This window comes from Lissotriton helveticus, chromosome 2_1 (genome assembly GCF_964261635.1).
Source record: "Lissotriton helveticus chromosome 2_1, aLisHel1.1, whole genome shotgun sequence".
Taxonomy (NCBI): domain Eukaryota; kingdom Metazoa; phylum Chordata; class Amphibia; order Caudata; family Salamandridae; genus Lissotriton; species Lissotriton helveticus.
In genome coordinates this window covers 876,687,537-876,706,600 of record NC_136059.1, presented here as the reverse complement: position 1 = coordinate 876,706,600, position 19,064 = coordinate 876,687,537, and the positions used below count along the sequence as shown (strand labels likewise).

Sequence of the window (19,064 nt, the reverse complement as noted above, 5' to 3'; positions counted from 1 at the left end):
GTAAAGAAGACACATGTGCATTTGAAATGTTTATTTACTAATGCCGTCTTCTCAGGCGCAGTATCTTAGATAATACAAGTATACTTATTATCAGTAGCAAAATTATCAGCATAGTTACTAAGACATAAAAAGCGAATGGTGACAGCATGTTAACATGCTGTAATGAATAAGAGTTAACAACACTTATATCTCACCCTCCCTAACACATATATTATATTATTAGCTAAGAAGGTCTCTTTGGGTTGTTTTAGGGCGGGCCCATACCTTAGTGTCCTAGCATGAAGGAATCACATCAGCATACACCAGCTCTCTCTGCATGTGCACCGCATCAAGTGTGTTAACTATTCTCGTGCAAAGCAATATCAATCCCGCCTCAAGCCCAAGTTGGCAAAGGCTGCACTTGTGTTATGACTATGAAAGCGTGGAGATCAGACCTCATAACAATTCCATATCGTGTTGCTCCTGAAACTTCAGCACTCTCCGTGCAGACATGGTTTATTAAACAAGACTGATATCAGAGCAATAACATATTATTCTCACATACACCACGGCAAACCACTAGGTTGAAAGCTAAGTCAACAATTAAGGGTCGTGTGCAGAAGTTGCAAGAAAGGAAAAATGGCGTTTAAATCTCAAATGTACCTATGCTAACTTAACACGATATAAGGATATATAGGAGCTATACAACACCCCCCCATGATCCGAGAACGCACTAAATAAGGTAACAGAAGTGCCATCACATGAGAGCAGAATCCATTTATAAACGAGCATGAATAAAGATTCAAATATAAAAATTAATGCTAAAAAAATAGCCCACAAATATACTGTGGCTCAAGCCAATAGGCAAGCAAAAATAAAATGTCTTGACCAAAAGTCAATAAAATCAAGGAAATGCTATCAATCAGCATGTCAATTTGAGGCAGTGTCTATGATAAGACCGTATATGAAAAGTAAGCTGCAACAGCCTCCAGGAGGAAGTCACTGTCCTCATCAGAAAACAGTTCAGCCATCCAATTTAAAAGATGAAAGGAACATACGTGATCTTCCAGCACCGGATCCTCTATAACCATCAGAGGACAGCTCGGTGGGTTCTCAAGAAAACTTAGTTCCAAGAAATTTTGCGCTGCCGACAACACATCCCAGGGACCCATTAGTCCATGTGCCACCGCCAAGGCCATAATCCTTTCGTCAGAACAAACCAACTCGTGAGCAATGATAGGACTCATCAGTTGATCAAAATCGACGTCAGAAGATGCTGGTCCGCAGAGACACAAATCAATGGCCCAAAGGAAATCACAGGTCAGACAGCGAAATACAGGCTGGACACAGGTGAAATAGGAGAACCGAAAAGATAATCCAAACGCCGTGCTTAGAGTCGCTAACGGCAGTGTGCCATAGTAATCAAGCATGCGGTTGCGAAACCGCGTCAGTAGTAGCTGTGCGTGGTCTTGCACAGGAAGGGCATCCATATTTAAAAAGGCAGAAAACCACCAATGCGCCAGCCGCTAATGCAAGCAAAAACGGGAACCCTCCAAATAAGGATGAAAAAATAGAATGGAAGAAGGCAGGGATGACTCCAAAAATCTTCTCAAAGGAAGTCACGAGACCACCGCTAACAACTTTAAAAAAATGTGCTAGGCCCGTTGTGGAGGATGTGTTAAAGATAGAACGGACCATGGCTCCGAAATGCAAAGGCAAATCAGTGTTTAATAGAGCCTGAACCTCCGTACGGGTGTTAGCAATGTGAAGCACGAAAGTTTCACGGGCCGAGCTCAAGGCCACCTCTTTCTGGGACAATAGAGCTCTTATTCTAGCCATGCCGCTGAATTCTGCTCCCAAGGTCGGTATCTGTGGCCAAATGGAAGACTCCCTATGTTCACGTGTGGGAGGATAAAGAACATTTCTGCAGCAAATAACTCGCTCACTAACCGTTACTATGAAAGCTATACCTTTAATTAAACCACAACAGTTTTCATTATTGAGCATTAAATAACTACCATTCTCTAACAATTTAAACGTGGGGATGATAGCAGGAACTGGCGTGCCCTGTAAAACGCAAGCCATATTCGGTCTGTCCTTGTTACATGAACCGTGTAACTGTATGTGTCTACACATTAAAGAATGATCTGGCGTCTCAGTACACTCATCCCCTGTTAGATAAACTTCTTGTTCATCCTTGAAACATCTGTATGTGTATGGGAGTGACCAGACCTCATGAAGAAAACCGCTACCTAAGGGTTCAAAACGACCTATTGGCACATATTTCATACAATTTGAAAACTTATATAAAGCAAAAGGCAGCGTTATTAAACCGTGGATAAGCCACGTAGCAGCAGTGGCTTCTGCCACAGAAAAAGGTAAAGATTCCAACCTTTCAATATGTAGCATAGAAAAGGAAGCATCACGCATTGAAAGCAAGCGTTGTTTGTCTGTCAAATTAAACGGTGCAAATAAAGAGGAAACGTTCATGTATCCCCAGGGAACTTTACCCATTTTCAGAGTCTGAAGTGTCCATGCAAACTGCATGATTGAACGTAATTGATTTTGACCATGGTATAATACAGACACCTCATCATGCACAATATCAACAACAGACGACACAATATTATCTAATGTGTATATTCTAGAGGAAAGCACGTTAATGCTATTGTCAACAACTGCAAGCACTTTCTCAAGATTCGCCTGATCAATAGCCCTAAGGCGTGAAGCAGCCTCAATCTGTGAGAGTTTCCAAATTTCATTGTAAACTCCATATAACCACCGTTTCGACCTGCCACTAGCTGGGCCCTTAATGAAATCATTCAAATCCACGTCTGCATTCAGTTTGGAAAGGTGATACTTAACCGCAGGTAAAGTTGAATGTTTCAGCCAAGCTTGACATAACTTTCCCACAGAGTAAGAGGTGACTGTATGACTCAAATCAAAACGGGGATCAGATCTAACAGTCTTAACACCGTCAGTTATATTTAAAAATCTTTTTTGGCAAGAATCAGCACTACGGTGCCAAAGCAGCCAACCCTTGGGATTCATACTGGAAATGTTAAAGGAGGAATTCAGAAGCAGAGCCTGTATATCTCTAATGGACAATTTAGTAAAATTACTCCAATCCTCATATTCCTCCAACTCTGGGAAAGACGGGGTGTTTAACCTTTTAGATGTAGCCAATCCAAAGCATGTGGTCTGGGAAATGGTTTCATTTAAAAACCACATATGATTTGGGATGAGACATGCACGGTGCAAAGCCTCAGTGCCTCGTACCTGCCAGGCCCTTGAACCCCAAACTGATTTAAGGTCTATTGTTTCCTTCCATAACTCATAGCCCCCAGTAACTAATTGATCTAGGAAGGCCTTCGAGTACAACAATTTTGTATCGGTGAGTCTAACCTTGGACAGTGGCTGTTTGCGAAATTTAAAATAAAAGGACTCGGGATTGGACTGGTTAAAGTCAGTGAAATAAGTATACTTTTTAAGAAACGTTTCTGAACTCCCTTGTGTAGGAGCTGGGCAATGTTCCCACTGAGTAAAATTAACCGCATCCCTTCGGGAAGATGTCTTGTGTAAGAAGTGATTGCCATAATGTTGGTAACAGAACAATTCACCATAATTAGCAGATTCTAAATATAAATCCTCAGCATCAAAAGCAGCATAGTATTTCAAATCAGAAAACAAACTTTCCACAGCATTAACATCCCAATCATCAGAACGAATGTTTTGTTTCACCACATCCCCCATATTAACTCTCAGTACATTAGGAACATTAACGACTTCCGTTGGACCATGAATCTGAAAACGAACTGCATCCCACGCGATTCCATCCAGAACAGGCCATGCTGTGATGTTAACCAAAGTCAAGTCTCTTTTTAATCTGTGTGTAGAATGTGAAGAGGAAAGTGGGGCCAATGTTCCATTTAAATGAGTAATGCAAGTTCTCTCCTCGACATAGTGTCCATTCATAATCCGAAAAAAATAAAACACAAAACCAATTGACATAAAAAGGTAAACCGAAAAAAGGACCAGCCAAATGTATATACAAGGAGGTATCAAAAAATGTTTTTTAAACAGGCTAGCATATACTGCAATTTTAGAGGGTTTTTGCGAGGCAAGGGAAGCAGAGTCAAATGAAAATCTGGATTCCGTGGCTAAACGAGCTTGCAGGTCAGGCATGGACAAATCAGTGGGGTATGTATAGTCTGTCTCATCAAGGTTAGTTCCTGGTAAATTATTCAATAATGGACTGGAAACAGCAGGTAATTCGATGGCCACCTCAGGTTCATTATTAGAAGCAGTGGGCATAATTGAATTTCTCACAATGGAAGGACAGGAAACAGCCGGTGTCATGCTAAGAAGAATCGGCCACTCTGTGTATCTTGACATTGTCAATAGAAATAAACCTGTTTTCCTTACGACCTGGAAGTGGTGGTAAAATGACTGTTCTTGTGCCCTTCACTCCAAGCACTGGGACTGGAGCTCGATAGGAGGGACCAAACTCTTTCTTGTTGTCGATCTTCTCTCGAACCAGTTCGCCAACTTGGGGTAGCCAGCCAACTACCGGGATCTGCAACGCATCATCCGATGTGGAGGGCAAATGTTCCTTTGCAAGAGTGTCTCTGGTCTTTTGTAGATTCTGTAAAACATTGCAATGTTCATCTGCGTCAAAGGAAGTGGCGCGAACCACTGAGTCTAGACCGTCAAGGTCAGGGACGAACATCTTGATGCCAAAGAGCATTTCGTATGGGGTCCGCCCACCCAGAGACCTTCTAGGGAGATTATTAAGAGCACGCTGCACGCCATAGAGGTGAGCCAGCCAGTTTCTGCCAGTGCCTATAACTCGGGCTGTCAAAGATTGCTTTAAATCACGGTTCATTCGTTCAACTACACTATTACCCTCAGGTCTGTAGGGTGACGAAAACTTGACTTGGACCCCCATCGAAGTCATGGCATCCTTATACGCCTTAGAGGCGAAAGCCGGACCCTGATCCGAATGGAAGGTACCACAGGCAAAAATCCCTATAAAGATACGCAAATCTCTAATGACAGTCCGTGAATCAGCGCTGCGATGTGGCCATACCCACACAAAGCGTGTGCATGAGTCAACTGCTACTAAGATGTATTTATACGCAGTATCAGATGAAAATGGACCGCAGTGATCTAAATAAACACAGCCTAGCGGTTTATTAGAAATGTACAACTGAGTCTGAGGCGGACGCGTAGCAGTTGAAGGTTTAATCTGCTGGCATATGTCACAAAGAAGGACATAATCACGCGTCTGTTTGTACAGTCCCCGCCACCAGAAACGTAATTGTAATTGAGTTACAGTGGCCGAGACGCCCGCATGCGCAGACGCCACACCTTCATGAGCCGCTGTAATCAAGTCTGCTCTGCGATCCGAGTTGGGAATCAGCCGTTCCCCAACATCAGGAATTGTCACAAAAGGAACCTTTTCGGGACTCAAGTGGTATTTATACTTCGAAGGGAATCCAGCAGGATGTTTACTTCCCTTCTCAGAGGCAGCAATAGCTGCCAAGATGTCGCTATCAATCTTGGTTTTAGACCTAGTAACTGCTGCAACTAAGTATGTAGATACTGCTGATTTCGCCGCTTCATCAGCAAGCGAGTTGCCAACAGCGTGTACTCCCACGCGCTGATGACCGAGAGTATGAATCACATAAACGAGTGGCAACATAGCCTTAAGCTCTGCCACTCGAACCCAGATCATTTTATGTTTTATTGTGCTACCCTTGGAATCATGAAAATCATTTTGAATCCAAAAGAACAAGTTTTCATTGTAAGACTGGACACAGTAGTAAGAATCACTTACAATTAGAGTAGTAACACTTGGATCTGCGTACTCCAAAGCTAGTAAGAGAGCACGAAGCTCTGCCAATTGTGCGGTGCAATCGCCCAGGGGCAACGTGTGTACCTCCCTGGAAATGAACTCATCATTCAACATAGCACCGACCACAATGGCGCATGCGGAAACGTAGGCATGTTTAGAGCCATGCGCAACCTGCGCCGACCCATCAGTGTAAATGATGCAATGGAAGTCCTCCAAAGGTCGCATCGCCAGAGGAGCAGGATGAACGAATTCATACTGCAAGTACTCCTGCGACCGTAAGGAAGCGTCAAAAATAAACATGACATCCGTGGATGACAATGACGCAGCCCACTGAATCCACCGAGGGTGCAAAGCCTTTGAATTTGGTACACTGGCTTTCGTGACTGCCTCCAAATGAGGACAGGGTGTTACCACTAGCATGCGTTTCCCCTGTGACAGAGCTCGTTCCTTTAGAATAGCCATCTGTACAGCAGTTAAAACCTTTTCTATGGTGGGAAACCGCATCTCAGCCGAGGTGTACAAGTGTGACTTGTAAGCAATAGGTACTGTGTCACCTTCATTAAAAGTGAGGTATGTGAAACCCACCGTCCCAGGAATTATTCTTATTACCAGGTTGGTGTGGTTATCATGAGTCAGTAAATATTTAGAAGCGAGCAGATCAGCCTGCAAGGATTGCAAAATGGCTGAATGCTCAGGCAGCCAGCATGATTTTGAGAAAGTTGGTTGTATCAAAGCATACAAAGGCTTGATACGCTGGGCATATTCCGGAATGTAAGTTCTGCCGAAATTCAAAAAGCCCAGTAAAGATTGTAATTTTTTCAGTGTTGTTGGAGCGCGCAATTGTGCGCACTTCTCTAAGAAGTGAGGAGCTAAACCTCTACCTTCATTGTTGAGCTCATAGCCCAAAAACAACACTGTGTGTTCAGCAATGTGCGATTTTGCAAAGTTAAATTTGTAACCCATGTCTGCGAAGTTGCAAACAACAGAATTTACACGACACAGATGCTCCCAAATATCGTCGTCTGTGAGATATATGTCATCCACATACGAAAAAGCATCAGGGTCGAGTGCCTCCAGAATAGAGACAATTCGAGCGGTAAATACACCAGGACTATTCTTGTAGCCCATTGGAAGACGCCGGAATTGCTTTTGGACTCCAGCGCTTGTAAAACTGGTCCATTGGGAGCTAAAGCTGTCCAATCTGTGGGCATAAAAACCATTGGATATGTCAAGCGTTGTCTTGAAACGCTTACGCACGTGACTATCCACTAGGGCAGAGCCGTGGGTATTCTGTACAGCACAGTTACGGCAATGCGAGTTTAAATGCCGGTAATCCAAAACCAAACGATATGATCCGTCAGGTTTATTCACAGTAAAAAGGGGATTATTCATCGGTGACACACACGTTTCAATAACTCCCTGATATTCCAATTGTTCAAGGATTTCCGCGACGGAAGATTTTGCTTCACGCCGAATGGGATATTGAGGTTGAGGCTGCGGCTGAGACCGCAACGGAATTTCGTGGCAAGGCGACAATTTATCCCAACCACATTGGTTACGGTACAGAGCCGGCGCGAGAGCCCGAGCCCACTCTTCTGCAAAATGCTGCGCATGCTCTTTCGAGACAGTGTTCGCGAAACTGGGTAGGATTACCTCCTCCCCTCGCGGCGCCGCGAGCACAAAAGGTGGGGGCCAGTCAGCCTCCGAAAGTAAAATATCATATGTAGAAGACAGATTCTCCCAAAATACACCTTTAACGGTACGCTGTATGTCACCTTCAATTAACAGGACAATTTCATATAATCTTTCCGGGGGAGCAAGTCTCGTATCCGCTGTTTCTATCACAACGTAGACATCAGTCGCTGTCACCCTCAGTAGTGGACGCAGCGCCTCTCTGACTATGGTTATCTCCGCCGCGCTGTCCAGCAAGGTCAGAGCCCACGTCAGATTCCGAAGCCGCGTTCATACTATCTGTGGCATATCGATGCGCTGTTAAGGCTGCGACTTTCTTTTTCGCAAACTGCGGACGCCTAGGCGTAGAATCCTCCTGCTTCACTGCGCCGTCCGTCTGGCGGGACTGACCACGTCCTTGTTGGCCACCACGTCCACGTCCACCCCCTCCTCCTCCACCGGTCTTCTGGGCCGATGTGTCCTGAAAGGAACGAGGAGAGCGTTGATCAGAACCCTGAAAACGATCAGGTGATTTAATCATCGCGCGGTCGCGCAAATCATAAACTTTTTCGGATGGCGCAGGAGCTTGTATTGCAGGAAAAGAACCCTGAGTCTGCATTGTCTGCTTCCCCTGTGTCTGTTTTTTAGGCCAATTCGATTTCTTGGACTTGGGCTGGGCATCTGTCACTGCAGATTGTCCCTGAGGTTGTTTTTTATCCTTCACTGGAAAATATTTCAGACCTCTACTTGTGCGGCCAATAGTTTTATAAGCGGCCACTACAATCTTTGCTAACTGGCGGGGTTTGTCGGCATCGGGCAGAGCAGCCAAAGCATTCGACACCTGAAAGTTAACTGCATCTCCTTTAACATTGGAGAGAATGAGATCACTTACAATCTCAAAAGAACCACACAGGCGCATACCCAATTCCACCGCTGCCTCAGGACCGTGATCATTCTGAACACGTCTAATGATTTCAGGCAGGGCATTCATAGACGGGGTGCCGAAGCACCTCGTATAAACTGCCGCAAAAGTTTTTCCCCAGCTTTCACAGTCAGCTAGTTCAGGAGTAATATCCTTCGGTAGAGTAATCGTCAACATTCTATGTTTATCAGCAGGAGTAGAATTCGGAAAAACCGCCTCCAGTTGATCAAACTTCTCTGCTAGCCAGAATGGGAAGTCATCGTTGTCAACAGGACGCGCACCAAAAACCGAATTTACCATCACCGGATTGAGACGCATTCCGCCTCGTTCCATGGGAGCGGCCGCACCCCCCTGGGGACCACCAGGAAGATGTCGACCAATGTATTGCACTAAAGCACGAATCACGGAAATGGAAACTACATGTAGCCTGCGAATTTCTGCCAGGGTACAAGCCCCGTGATTCGGGTGCGGGGTAAAGCCACCCAACGCAGGCCAATTAGTACCTGGAATTGAGAGTGGACCTAACCTCGCACGGGACAAAGAGTGGGGGAGGGCGCCATCAAACCAAACTCGATGCTGCCAATGATCAATAGGTATTTCCAATGCTCTGTATGGCGTATATTCAGCCGGGACATCCGAGGCGGTGTAGGAGTGGTACAAACCAGAATTAGCGTCCACAGCCGGAAACGTAACCCAAGAGTAAAACAACTCGTAAGGAAACGCCGGATCTGCACTTACCACGAAAATCACAGCCATCCCATCTACTGGGACCTGGTACGTCTGAAGATGGTTGCGTACCGCTACGCGACTATGCTGTGCAATAGCCACCGCTGCCGCCATCACAGAATTGGAAACAAGAAAACACAAAGAATACTTTGTAGCACAACTGGGTAGTAATTCAAAGAAACCGTTTAAGTAAGAATCAAGCTTGAATATAGACCTATTTTAAAAAATAGGTAGGTTTCACCAACACCCCGTTTTCCGGAAACGGACGTGAAGGGGTTAAGGCATGAACGATAAACTACTCGAGTGTCATGATATAAGACCACCGAAACCGTTGGGCGCCATGTTGCAGGGTTTCTGTACTCACACAGAACTGTGCACAGAGGAGTGGAACCTTGGCAAATTAGGGTGTCCCAAAACTTACCTTAGCAACCAACTCACCCCTTACCGAGCTAGCTACAGTGTCTCATTGGACATATCAAACACCCAATGTTTAGACAAACCAGAACATGAACTTACAGTACCTCAGGGTACGTGGGACTCATGAACACTCTTTCGTTATATTATCATTACAAACCAGAACATGGAGTAAAGAAGACACATGTGCATTTGAAATGTTTATTTACTAATGCCGTCTTCTCAGGCGCAGTATCTTAGATAATACAAGTATACTTATTATCAGTAGCAAAATTATCAGCATAGTTACTAAGACATAAAAAGCGAATGGTGACAGCATGTTAACATGCTGTAATGAATAAGAGTTAACAACACTTATATCTCACCCTCCCTAACACATATATTATATTATTAGCTAAGAAGGTCTCTTTGGGTTGTTTTAGGGCGGGCCCATACCTTAGTGTCCTAGCATGAAGGAATCACATCAGCATACACCAGCTCTCTCTGCATGTGCACCGCATCAAGTGTGTTAACTATTCTCGTGCAAAGCAATATCAATCCCGCCTCAAGCCCAAGTTGGCAAAGGCTGCACTTGTGTTATGACTATGAAAGCGTGGAGATCAGACCTCATAACAATTCCATATCGTGTTGCTCCTGAAACTTCAGCACTCTCCGTGCAGACATGGTTTATTAAACAAGACTGATATCAGAGCAATAACATATTATTCTCACATACACCACGGCAAACCACTAGGTTGAAAGCTAAGTCAACAATTAAGGGTCGTGTGCAGAAGTTGCAAGAAAGGAAAAATGGCGTTTAAATCTCAAATGTACCTATGCTAACTTAACACGATATAAGGATATATAGGAGCTATACAACACCTCCAGCCCTGGTGATGGAAGGGTTTCTGCAGGCAAAATGACTTTGTTTAAATGACTGTTTAATAGTGTGGTGACAGTACAGACTTGTATACACCCCCCCCGATTATCAACCCAACCCTTGGCCGGTATGTAAGCTGCGGTTTCACTACCCTCCTAGCCCTCTCTTTCATTATAACGGAACACCACATTCTGTATTTACTCCAGGGCAGGCCTCTGTGCCCGGTGCCACTCACTGTGTGCTCGTGTTCATCTGCCTGGATGGGCAGCAGAGGGGAGGCGCAGAGGAGTAACGCCAGTCGTATCTTTAACAGGTCCATGTCCCGTACACACCGAGGCCGGATCTTCCTCCCGTTACTACTGCTTCTTTCTTCGGGTTGGCTTCTGCAGATCCCTGGGGCTCCTGCAGCTCACGGAGGATTCTGTTGCCCGCTGGGCGGCTGCTGCTCCCCCCCAGCGGCCTTGCCCGACAGCTCTCAGTGGCCGCTTCCGGTTGGTTTCTGGTAGCAGTGGGCCCAAGAGGCGCTTCTTCCTGTCTGCTTCTCCTTCCTGGCTGCCAGCGAGCGCCTCTCTTCTTACGACGATCAGCACTGGTCCTTTCCCCGACCTTCCGCGCTACGCTCAGCCCGACCCCGGCTCCCGCTGCCCCTGCCGCCCCGGTTGAGACATGTCACTGCCACGGAGCCCGTAAGCCGAAAGTGCCTCAACTCGGCCAGGATACAGGAACAGCGCCACCTCCCGCAGGGGCTGCTGGGCCCAAGACCTGAGCTCAGGTGTCGGACAAGGACTCGCCGGGGCTGCTGGCTTCTTGCAGTCACGGCGTCGCCTATTCCTGCAGTGTTTCGGTCAGGGTCCCGGCGAGGGCTCCAAGCAGCAGCGCCTGCTCTCTTCCGAGGCACCTCCTGCATAGATTGTTTGGTGCGTCTCACGTCAGGGAGGAACTTCATGACTAAGATCCTTCTCGCGGAGCTAAAAGGGTCCTTTATCGTACGGATTCTCCGGTTTTAACTTAGGGAGACAGTAAAGCCAATTTGAAAGTTTTTTTAATGCAACAAGAAGTAAAATTTGTAGAAAAATAAAAAAAAACTCGATATATTTGAACTGGCTGAGAGGCGGGCGGGAAACCAAGCAGCACGACCATGTTTCTCCGAGGCGAGGAAGAAATGCCTCTGAGAAAGCACCGTCATTTTGGGCTTCGGAGGCATGGTTTTCTTTCTCTCCTCTTCCCATTGGCTGGAAGGTAAAATCCCAGCCAATGGGAAGAGGAGAGAACGAAAACAAGTAAGAAGCAAAAAAACACGCCCCCGAATCTGAAAAAGATAGGGCTTGAACGGAGTGACGCCCCTCTCCTCCAATGGCTCACCTCAGTTTAGGAAGCCAGCCAATGGAGAAGAGGGGCGGGTTCAAGCCCCCTACTAAGAAATATTAAATCTCTGACCGAGACTGCGCAAGCGCAGCCTACGGTCCCCGACCTAAAAAGGGTGGGCTTCCCTCCCAATAGTATGAAATGTATGACCCATGCGGTGTTTGGGGTTGTGATGGAGGTGGTGTGAATGATGGAAAAGATGGAAGAGGAGGGAGAGCAGAAGGCTGTAGTAAGGGGGCTTGTACCCCTGTCCCATCTCTTTCTTCTGCTTGGGAGGTTGTGTTTCCATTGTCAGGTGTTTCTCCAAAGTAAGTTTTCGTTGATGGAAGAATATGCGGAACCTGAAGTGGAGGTTTGGTAACGATTTTCCCGTAGGAAGATAAACTCCCAAGCGCAGTTGCAGAGAATCCAGATCCTACTGCAGCAGTTCCAGGAAAGGTTGCGGCATCTTCGAGTTCGCTGTTGAGGGCAGACTGTGCTGTGCCAGATGTCTCGGGTTTGAAGCCCACTATTTAATTGGGCTCTGAAATGCACTTGCCCATCGGTGGCAGATTCAACGTTGAGCTTGTTTTTGGTGCTGATGCAGCTATCAGTGCAGACATAGGTTTCAGTTCTGAAATGTCCTTTGGCGTGAATATGACTGCCGACGTCTAAGATTCTGTCGATGCTGATGAGTGTTTTGCTTGAAATGTTTTGGTTTGGGGCACTGACTCTGTGTCAAAGTCGGGCCCAATATCTATTCCGAAGCGCTCGCTCGCTCAGCGCCAGCCATCAATGGAGAGCAGGGGCGATCCAGTCGACATGGAAAGATGCCTTGAAGCCCTGGCGGGGCAGGAAGTGTTATAGTCTGGGGCGGATCTCACTTCGTGGGCACCATATCTTTGTGTGGAAGCCAGCTGCGGATTCACTTCTTCCGACTCCTACTTTGGACATACCCATGGTAATGTAGAACACTGATGCACGATGAAAAGCAGTGGCATTTGAAGTGCATCTTTTAAATAAACTGAGACACGCATCATCCTGATTTTGCGCTTGTGTTCAACACATTTTGTAATATATATATTTTATATTTGGACATAGTCGTCCAGGATCTTTTAGTTTTGATGTTTTACTGGGGTGAAATATTTTTGGGACTCCTAAATCATAACCACATTCAAGCACCACAGATCATGGTGATAGGAAAGAGCTCACTCATCGAAATGGAGGAGGGGAAAACAAACCAGATTAAAAGAAGGATTGTAAACAAGTAGAGATGTTAAACTTTTTCTTCACTACGACCTCAGGAGAATTCGACTTACTCAATGTGCCTGAGGGAATGGAAAACTGGATGCATATGGGGGAAAAGTACAAAGCTTCTTCATTTAATATATTCCAGATAATGTAACAGTTTTTATCAACAAAACAGGATTCAGTGTTAAGACCCTTTCTGCAAGACTGTTTTAGTATTGCTTACAGAGGATTCCCAACCCGATTACATGCTATTCTTCAATAATGGGAATCAATTTGTAAAAATAGACTGTACAGGGCAAAATTTCACCTGCATTTAAACAGTCCAATGGTTTAAAGGCCGACAGAGAAAAACTCCAGGCAGATCAGAACCAGATAAACCAATATTTTGGAGCCATTTTCAACTTTGTTGAGGATAGTAATCTGGTGGCAATTTAGGGATGTTTCCTGACACCAGTACTGGGAAAACTGTTCTAAGAGACATGCATCTAGAGGCACGTGCCGAGAAAAACCTGGCCAGAAGGTACTCTAGTATCATCAAGCCATGGTGGAAAAGCAGGACTGAAGATACCAAGATTTCCCATATTGGATACAATCTTCCTCGTGAGAAGCAGGTGAGGTCTTTCCCACCACTGTGTCCAGAATGGCTCCAAGAGGATCAGTTGTTGGGACAGAACCAAATAAGTCTTCCATTAATAGGGAGTACAATGTCAAAAACAGCAAGATATCCATCACTTGATGCAGAGCGCGCCACTTATTATCCTGGGAAACCAGTGACAGTGGAATGAAAAAATGTAAACGAGGATTAACAATAGTTTGTGCATCAATAAAAGCACCAGCCTGTGGCTTACGAGGGACCAACTGTCAAGGTTATCTATGGGCATCCTACACTTTAGAGCCAGGATTCAGGGGTGCGGTACGGGGTGGGGGACAGAGAAGCATCTTCCTTGGTTTAAAAGATGATTCAAGTATCCTACAGATGTTAATCACTGGGTTTGCCTTAACATTACATAACTGAATAAAGGAGTAAAAAATAAGTTAAAATGTACTGGTACTCAAAATAACTAAGTTTACACAAACTACTTTGTTATTCAACATCAGTTTTATTTTAAGCATTATTTCACGATGGGCTTACTAAACTCTAATCACTACTCTAATCACACATAACGAACACAAACTACGAAATCGCAATGACCAGCATTTCATCAACAAGGCAAATGCCAAAAGGAAAGAAGTATGTATATGCTAAATTACAAGCAAACATCAATTGTGGCCACAAACACCACTCATTTACACTTAATCAACTCCGAAGACAGGTCAATTATTACAAGAGACAGAAAATTAGTTTAGTAGAAGAGACAAAAGATGGATTTATAGATCTGTCCTCTAATAATCTACCAAGTGAAATATTCTTCTAAGAAAGACGTGGATATTCATATTTAAGAGGTAATAAAAAATTGTGTTTGACACTTAATGACAGGAAGGCTAGCGGCAACAGGATTACTCACCAGCACCCCTTTAATCCATCCAAACTTGACTGCTCCTTTGCCATCAGCAACATGAGTCGTTACTGCGTCCCCAGTTGGGGTACCATCTTCACCATTCGCAAAACCATCCTCAAATGGCTCCTTAAAGGGGAGAAAAAAACACTGCTTAGTGGCTGAATAGTAGATGTTCCACAGAGATGAGGATTTCTTTGATGAAATCTTAGCTGCCTTACATTTAGGGCATACTTCACAGTTAATCTTCAATTTTCAGCAACATTTCTTCTAAACATACAACCAGTTGAGCACTCCTGTACAAGAAAACCACCACATTTACATGAACAGATATCACAAAGATCGGACGTTAGCAGGTGCACAACCGCTGCACCCGTCCCAAAAGCGCCACATAAATCTACAAACAATTGGCTTTCCTAAATGTAAATAACCTGGAAGAACATCTATCTTCTAGGTCAGGTGTGTCCAAATTATCACCATTACCTGCAGAATATATACTTCTGCTTTACCCAACATACTTTCAACAAAACGTATTGTAAAAAATTACGAGGTTTGAAGTTAAAAGGTATTTTGCTTGTGGCCAAAAACGGCAATACCACAGAGGACTTGTGGTATGTAAGGGAGAGCTCACAGGTGGATGAGAAATGGTCTGGGGAGACCTAGGAAAGTACATCATAAGAAGGGGGGACGGGGAAGTGTACTGTACACTGCTCCTCTAAGCTCAGGTCTGTAGTAAGCTGGAGTTTTGCACTTTACATCTTTTCCTGCACACTATCTAGATAGCGCTGCCCAAATAAATGAAAAAAAGAGGAAAAAAACACAAATCCAATGAGGCTCCACAAAGCGACAGCAAGAAGTGGCCATTGTAAAGTGCCCTGGGCTCTAACCCTGCCAAAGGCACCATTTTGCACCAGCTAAAATATAGTTCATGACTGGCATTATAAAACTTAGTTTGAGCATACAACAATCCAAGATCGAAATCATCCATCTTATAGACCGGAAGTTCATATTCTTTATGCTAGGGCAGGTAAAACACAGATAGTTTGCAACAATGATTTCTAAATACACCTCTACTAGTTAGTTATATGTGCTGGAGTCTTTTCTTTTTTTAAATGGTGAGATGAGTTTTCAAAGCATATACTCGAGCTGGTTTGTTTTTGTTCACTAGGGCATGTGGATTGGGCGCCTCTGGTCTAACAGCAGTGGTAGAGACCCGGGATTCTAGAACAACTTTGTCACACACTTCGTATCTACTTCCTCTTTTAGCTACATCAGAAACTAAACCCAGAGTACTACAAGATTTATTGTATTTGTGTTTTCGGGTAACAGCCAATGCCTGATCATTGTAGAGGAATTTGCCCTAACATATCCGCTATGGTGCATAAGTTTAAGAAAGCGTTGTAACCAATTGCAAGATCAAACCACAACTTTCTGCAGTGTAAGACATCAGATGACCTATAAAACATATGCCTCTAATTTTGGGTGAGGTGGCAGTTTATGAAGTGACTGCTGATGGTCTTTAAAGGGATTCCTAGAGCCTAAACCTCTCACGGATTCTGTAATAAGTTACACCAGGAACCTTTTCCCATATTCTTTGGCTGAATACGTTCTCGTGTGACTAAATTCATAATTATCTATAAACCACAACTCTGTGGAGGAATAGTATTCATTAAAACACAGCTTACTTTATTGATTACTTTGTCCAGGGTGGATGAAGTTGTTGCTGTTTGTAAATTTTAGTCACAGTTTAGTGGTTAGGTTAGCTACATGGTGCAATAATTTCATCTACTGAAGCACCACTTTGTACATAACATCTTAATCCCTTAAACCAAAGTATTGATGTATATATGGTTTAAATTAATTTACTAAAGTTAACTGCTAAAAGTTAGTAAATTTAGTTTAAAAACTAGAGAGTTTAGTTTATGAACTGTTTAACACAGGAAAACTGGTATACTAACAAAAAATCTGTAGGTCATTTTAACAGTGTAGGGAGCGTTTTGTTTGCTTAGATCTCAAGCCATAAATAAAAATCTATGGGTTCTGAGTCACTTCCTTATTAGTGTACAAGTCTGTAATTAATCGTTTGTCATCTGGTCACTTAGGAGCTGCATTATGTGCTTGAAAGCACTCACTACCTAGTTCAATTTCAATTCCCCAGAGTGACCGCATATTAAATGTCACCCAAATAAATAACGATCTTTCTAAGACAAAGTATATCTTTTATGTAAACTGCTATTTGTAGCCAGTAAATCTAGTATATTATTTAATATTCTACCCTCTTATGGCAACACCATTGAAGGTCTTTCCAACTGTATTGGAAACCGCATACTTCTGGATTAACGTTCCAATAATAACATTTCCACTTAAGAGGGCTTGCTGAAAGTCGCTAAATTTGTGGAGTGAAGGGTCATTAAATTACAAGAAATTAATAGGTAGCTAACATCGTAATTTTATTAAACACCCAATAGAGAGGTTCAAGTTTCATCACGTTCAGGAAGGTGGGTATCATACAAGAGACTCCAGCCTCAGTTCAATCTATGTGGCTTGGAAGCCAGAGTAAACTAAAGGCTTTTCACATACAGACCATTGGGAGGGAAACAAATATGGACGGCACACAAACAAAGATGTTCTGCAATAATCACACAAATCTAAATGTTTGAAATATATAGCAGGGCCCTTTACAAATACCTTCTTAGAAGTTATGTCAAGCATTTCACCAAACAGCATCCCCTGCATCCAGCATCCAGGACAAAGTAAGTATTTGTATTCACCAACTTTATCACAATCAAAAACCACTATTTCACACCAGGAAGCACTTCCCTTCTCTCTACTAGTCACTGGGGATAAAAACACAACTCCAATATGACTGACATTATGCACCACCTGGACTCATCAAAATCGCATGAAACAAGCATGAAACAAACATATCGCCTGGAGGAATGACTAACTTATATTTCCTCCTCAAGCTGCTCCCAGGGCCAAATGCTACTACGATGGTAAACATCACATACTTCCAAACATTGAAACAAGCATAACCTCATAAAATTTTAACCACCCAAACCATTGACAGAAAGAATTTTGTCAACCACCTGAGCAAACTGCTCTCCAAAGGCATTGAACTAATTCCTCTTAAAGCATTAACAAATCCCAAGCGATGACAAAAAAAAGGGGTGGATCAATAAGTGAACGGCAGCCCTTTAACGTCAATCAACGAAATACATAACTGTGCCTTTCAAAATCCACCTCCAGAAATATTATAGAATCCACAAATTCTCTAACCGGAAAGAAAGCAATAAAACGACATAAAATGAAGTACAGAACAATGAACGCCGCATGACAAACATAGAACTCCAAAAACCATAGTATACTACGACAAGGACAATTTCATGACTTAAGTAACTTTATCGAAGCCACTCAGATTTTATTTATTTTTAAACAGACACCGAGATGTTAAGAATGTTAAGAATTTTTTGGAAGCCATAATTATCCCCTATTCGGACTTCTTTACGCACCAAAATACGCATGTCCTGATAAATACAGGGTCTTCTTCCGTAGATGGATTCTAGCCGGGTTGACCTGCATAAACTTAACTAAGGATGCACGCTTTAAAGCACCTAGCAATTCGTGAATGCAATCTTAAGTGTACCACTTGTAATTGCAATCCGTGAATGAAAGTTGTGTTTACGCAGGGTTCACAATTTCATGGGCTTATAATCAGGCCCTTTGTGGCAAAGGATAATATGCTAAAACTTCATCTCAGCAACAAGCTAGGTACCCATCCCTCAAGGCCAAGACACAGGGGATGACAACGGCCAGCACACCAGCAATTTCCTTTGAGCAACTTTAAACCTTGGAATTCTACTCTGTGATCAAAGCTAGTGACCCGAGGTTTCACCTTCAAACCCCTGCCAGCCACAAACCTTCAAGAACATTGTATCTATGGCCATCGCAACCCAGCGATGCGGATCACAAAAAACTCCATACTATTAAGTACCTTGACCTCAGAACAAGAAAGCACTTACATATGACCACTACACATGAAAAAACAGTCTGGACCTATTTGACCTGGCCGGCTATATACCAATATCAAATGGCCAGTTTCTTGGATAAACAGTAGTATTCATTCAGATCTTGGACTTCATTAAGAAAACAAGTTCCTGTCAGATCAAAATATAGGTCTCTGCCCTGGGAGAGGCACCGAATTGCTGTGACCTACGCTTGGAACACTCCGAAAACGAGTGGTCAGGAATACCTTTGCTGCACTTCTTATAGATTCGGTCTGATGCACTTAACACAGTTTGCCACCACTTCCTTTGAGGGTTAATACAGAAGCTTGGAATAAAGAGAAACACCCTTAACTGGATCAGCAATAAGTTCTCACGGACTGACTCGCATCACGGTCTTTCAGCATTTTAAAGGGGATTGGGGAGGGGCAGCGTTGAGGGCATACTTTAAGGAATAATCACACTCTTTAATGTCTGGCCCAGCCCAGCTTTTGGAAATCAAAGTCAATCAACCTAATTGGCTACAACTAGATCAAGGACA

At 43.8% G+C, this 19,064-nt stretch overlaps 1 protein-coding gene across 1 annotated transcript in view; it reads right to left on the bottom strand.

The window, feature by feature from the left end:
- SLC12A2 (solute carrier family 12 member 2) overlaps positions 1-19,064 on the bottom strand; it is a 439,949-nt gene that overhangs the window by 284,348 nt on the left and 136,537 nt on the right. The window contains exon 2 of the mRNA XM_078675608.1: positions 14,529-14,648. Coding sequence (XP_078531734.1) covers positions 14,529-14,648 — 120 coding nt within the window. The remainder of the gene's footprint in view (positions 1-14,528; positions 14,649-19,064) is intronic.